The following is a 4441-nucleotide window of genomic DNA, read 5'->3' on the forward strand; positions in this document are numbered from 1 at the left end:
CATTTTACAACAAGCGGTGACTTTTGATTCTGTACACGCCGCGTCCCAGATCGCATATGAAAACATGTGCATTAATTGTACTAGTTGCGAATGTGATAGTACTGTCGTATCTTTTACTTAGAGATTAAGCAGAAATAATACAACCTGTCAGCAAAAGAAGAAGCTAAAATAAGCGCTAGACCTGGACTATCCTGCACTTCGAAGAAGTCTAGTTCACATCATTGGACGAGCTCTGCTTTTCACCAGTAGAACCTGGTTGATGTTGCAATCATATCGTATATAAGATGGTTTGGTCACCGATTTGCTTGCCCTTTGAATTGGCCAAGTATTGCTAAGGTAAGATATCAATGAACATGGAACATTAAAAAAATTGGCAGCAACTTTTTTGCCCATACGAACAATGGCCGGGCTCCACTATTTTTCAGTAACAGAATTGGGTGCCGAACCAAGAGCCACATTATGACGCCACAATTTTTTGGCGACAAACTGACCAAACAAAGAACAAATCGCATCAAAGTTACAAAGTTTAGTAATATACATGGGCATCATACCAAGCACCCCAAAGTGGACCAGTAACATTTGAGCTCCAAATTTCCCGTTAAGGTTTTATTTAACGGGGAGAAAACTTTGCCGCAATCTATTAACTAAGGAGAAGTTTTACAAGTAAAAAACTTTGCCTCAATCATTTCGCCTAAACACTTTGCACCTGCTAACACCGCTGTCCATAAATTTGCTTCTTTCTTAATCATATCGAAGACTACTTGCAACGAAGCTTGCTTGTTGTGAGAGATCCTAGTGTTGAACTCGTCCAAAACTCCCAATAAATGAGCAAAGTGAGTGATGACATGATCTCATATATTGATTTTGAGAATATTGACCACTCGTGGTGACCTCCACACAATGGCATCTTCCACATTCGGTTAAGGGATAGTGGTGTGGACTCACATGGCACATCCCACGTACTGGAACTATCCAAGAAGCTATAACGGGTCTATTATTGCTCGTTTTTTCTGTCTACTAGGTTAACGTGCCAAGTCAATCCCGCAAAAAAATTAGAAAACGATTCTATTTTCTTATTTAGGACCTTGTTAGTTAATTCGCATCTATAAGCCGCTCAAGAACAGCTGCTTGCCATTTCATTCGGATGAACACCGGCCCTTCTTGACCCTGAAGGGGAACAATAAGGGTAGAGGTGTGATCCTGACCCTTGTGGCGCGATGGCAGGAGGAGGAGGGAAAGCCAGGCCGCTGGAGTTCACGCCGACATGGATCGTCGCCTCCGTCTGCTCCATCATCGTCATCATCTCGCTGATCTTCGAGCGATTGCTCCACCACCTAGGCAAGGTATGTGCGTCACTGCTTCTGCAGCCATGGGACACCTGACCATGGAGCTGAAGTTTCTGTCCAGTCGACCGATCACCAGCTGACTGTTGACTCGCACGCAGAGGCTGATGAGGAGCCGAAAGAAGCCACTGTACGAGACCCTGCTCAAGGTGAAGGAGGAGCTGATGCTGCTGGGGTTCATTTCCCTGCTGCTCAACGTGCTGCAGGGCCCCATGGGGAGGTGGTGCGTGAGCCCAGACATCATGCGCCACCTGCTGCCCTGCAAGCCGCCGCCGCGCGCATCGCGCGACACCGAGCACCTCGGCGACGCCGTGTTCGCCGGCGCGATGGGCGGGGCGAGGCGGCTCCTGGCTGGAGGAGACGACTCTGAAGACTACTGCATGCAAAAGGTATTATCAGTACAGCTTAACTGCCACCAAACGAGTGCTTGATTTTTTTATCTAAAAAAAACGAGTGCTTGATTTCGTCTTTGCTGCACCTTTTGTTTTCTAAGAGTATTTAATTTCCATCTTTTGATCCTTTCAACCATATTCTTATCTAGCGGTTCATTTGGTGCCAATTGTCATGCAGGGCAAAGTTTCATTGCTTTCGGCTGAAGCTATTCACGAGCTACACATATTTATCTTCGTGCTGGCGGTCACTCATTTTGTTCTCAGCGCTATTACAGTTCTTCTAGGAATTGCGCAGGTACAGATGATTATTATTAGTATAATTAACAAGTAATTAATCTATCATACTTTTCTTAAAAATGTTTTGACCTGTCATCTAGACGAGAAATTGGCAACATTGGGAGACCAAAATCCAAGAAAAAGATGTCGATGGTAATTAAGACTTGTCGATTTTAGCGCTTGATGAGTTTAAAGATTTTTCCTCAAGATGAAGTTATGTAATATTTTATGTTGGGCCATAACTTCCCGCAGCTTCTCAAATGATCAAGCATGTTCAAGAATTCAAATTTATTCAAGACCACTTTAGAGGTCATCGAAAACGGTGGAAGACTGTTGGCTGGATGGTATGATTTTTTCTGTTCTGTTCTAAATGTCCGTACAATAATACATATTTTTATTTTGTTCTTGATTATAAGTGGGAAATAAGACAGTTCATCATCATATTAGCGTTCCTTCTTCAAACAATTCTATGGATCCGTCACCAAGGAGGACTACACAGCGATGCGACTTGGTTTCATCATGGTAATAATTGTTACCAATACAAGTCACTGATATGCATAATTTCGGGTATGCCGTTTTATAAGTGGAAGAAATTGATATGTGCTTCTTCTGTGTTCACAGAAACACTGTAGTGGAAACCCAAAATTCAGGTTTTACAATTACATGATTAGAGCACTGGAGGTTGATTTCAGGAAGGTTGTTGGTATCAGGTAAATAATCGATTTTACTATAACAAATGCATGGCATATATCAATACAGAAGACAGCTAATTAGTGTGAGTGTTGTTCTAATGCAGTTGGTACCTTTGGGCTATGCTTATGATATTATTAGTACTGAATGTTCAAGGTATGTATCACTAGCAGTCTTATGTTATAACCCAGTAACATGATACCTGTGGTGAAATCGGCATGAAAGTTCTTTATGATTATGTTTTTGGTTTGTTCACTAGGTATATTTTGTTGCTTTATATGAAACTTAACGTCAAATATTTGTTGTTGTTATTGTAGGATGGTATGTCTACATTTGGATATCGTTGGTTCCATTCATCGTAAGTAACCATGGTATACACCAATACAAAAATCACGGAGACAAAACTTCGTCTCTATTTATGCATGTCTCAGAGCTTTGTAGTATTATTAGTTTTATGTGAGACGATACTTCTACATAATGCCTTCAAAAGATGCCAAAATAAATCATGACATTAATTTATACATTCATTTGACAGATCCTACTTGTGGTAGGAAGTAAGCTGGAGCACATCATCACAGAATTGGCTTATGAGGTTGCGCAGAAGAACAGACCGATTCAAGGGGATTTAGTAGTAGCTCCTTCAGATGATTTCTTTTGGTTCCGTCAGCCTAAATTAGTCCTCCTTTTGATCCACATCGTCCTATTCCAAAATGCATTTGAAATTGCATTTTTCTTTTGGCTCTTGGTAAGAAAATAAGTTAATTGGTCGATTATGGGCCCAAATTAACTTCCACTTTATCTATCATATAAATGATGCACTTGTATGGACTATATGTTCCATACTTGATAGTCCCAAATCCTAATATAATAAGTACGAATAGAGCTAACTCGCACAATCATGAACCTTGCAGGTCACGTATGGCTTCAAATCGTGCATCATGGGAAAACCAGCATATGCTATTACTCGAGTTGTCATAAGGTACAAGAAAAATCACTACACTGCAATTTCATATTAACACACCTTGAGAACGTACTCATTGCTCTTCTTCTTTCAGTGTCGTTAGCCAGCTTCTTTGCGGATACAGCACCCTACCGCTTTACGCCATCGTCTCTCATGTGAGTTCACTTTTGTTGGGATTTCATTAGTACTCACTTTAATTTGACTTATAAATAGCTAACAAACAACACAAAGTTTGTTTTCACAATTTAATGCCACAATATAGGTACTTATTAACATGGTCTAACTACTACATTTTGATGTATAATTGTATTCTAATTTCATGTCCTTATTTCCGAAGATGGGAAATTCATTCAAGAAATCTATATTTGATGAGAATGTGACCGAAGGCCTTGCCATCTGGGCTGACAAGGCTAGGAGACGAAGAACCACCGTATATACAACAAATTCACCAAATGAGGCAAATAGTGGAGAAATTCAAATGCAAAATACACGGGACACCTCATTGCTGGAGGAAGGGACGGCTAGGATAGTATAATTGCATACATTTGCCAATGCAAAGGGTTCTAGAGTACCATTTGGTAAATTGTACAGTTATTTCTCTTCTGCAAACTACTATTGCAAAAGTTATCCTTTGGTAGCACTGACTCTTGATGTGCTTGATATGGAAATCAAATTAAACTAAATTGTATGTTTACAAAAGTAGAAGATGAGATGTATACTAGCTAGATGGCGAAGATGCTCCTCAATATGTTAGGTTGCATCTCTATTGTGTTGCTTGT

The 4441-nt window shown here is 40.4% G+C and overlaps 1 protein-coding gene across 1 annotated transcript; it reads left to right on the forward strand.

Moving 5' to 3' along the window:
- The first annotated feature begins 1180 nt into the window (after positions 1-1180).
- Positions 1181-4197, forward strand: LOC124692085 (MLO-like protein 1). Its single transcript, XM_047225385.1, has 13 exons — positions 1181-1343; positions 1445-1732; positions 1914-2030; positions 2113-2164; positions 2264-2355; positions 2459-2533; positions 2633-2721; positions 2808-2857; positions 3019-3059; positions 3237-3446; positions 3613-3680; positions 3757-3817; positions 4000-4197. Exons 1-13 carry the CDS (start codon positions 1218-1220, stop codon positions 4195-4197), a joined length of 1467 nt encoding a protein of 488 aa, XP_047081341.1. The 5' UTR covers positions 1181-1217.
- The last annotated feature ends 244 nt before the right edge of the window (positions 4198-4441 follow it).

The sequence above is a fragment of the Lolium rigidum genome, chromosome 2 (genome assembly GCF_022539505.1).
Source record: "Lolium rigidum isolate FL_2022 chromosome 2, APGP_CSIRO_Lrig_0.1, whole genome shotgun sequence".
NCBI classification, from domain to species: domain Eukaryota; kingdom Viridiplantae; phylum Streptophyta; class Magnoliopsida; order Poales; family Poaceae; genus Lolium; species Lolium rigidum.

What these genes read in the sequence shown, in the direction of transcription:
- LOC124692085 (XM_047225385.1), top strand. Translation starts at nt 1,218, where the DNA reads ATGGCAGGAGGAGGAGGGAAAGCCAGGCCGCTGGAGTTCACGCCGACA. An exon ending in TTCTTCTAGGAATTGCGCAG is followed by an intron (nt 2,031 to 2,112) that starts GTACAGATGATT and finishes CCTGTCATCTAG; the next exon opens with ACGAGAAATTGGCAACATTG. An exon ending in AGGAAGGTTGTTGGTATCAG is followed by an intron (nt 2,722 to 2,807) that starts GTAAATAATCGA and finishes GTTCTAATGCAG; the next exon opens with TTGGTACCTTTGGGCTATGC.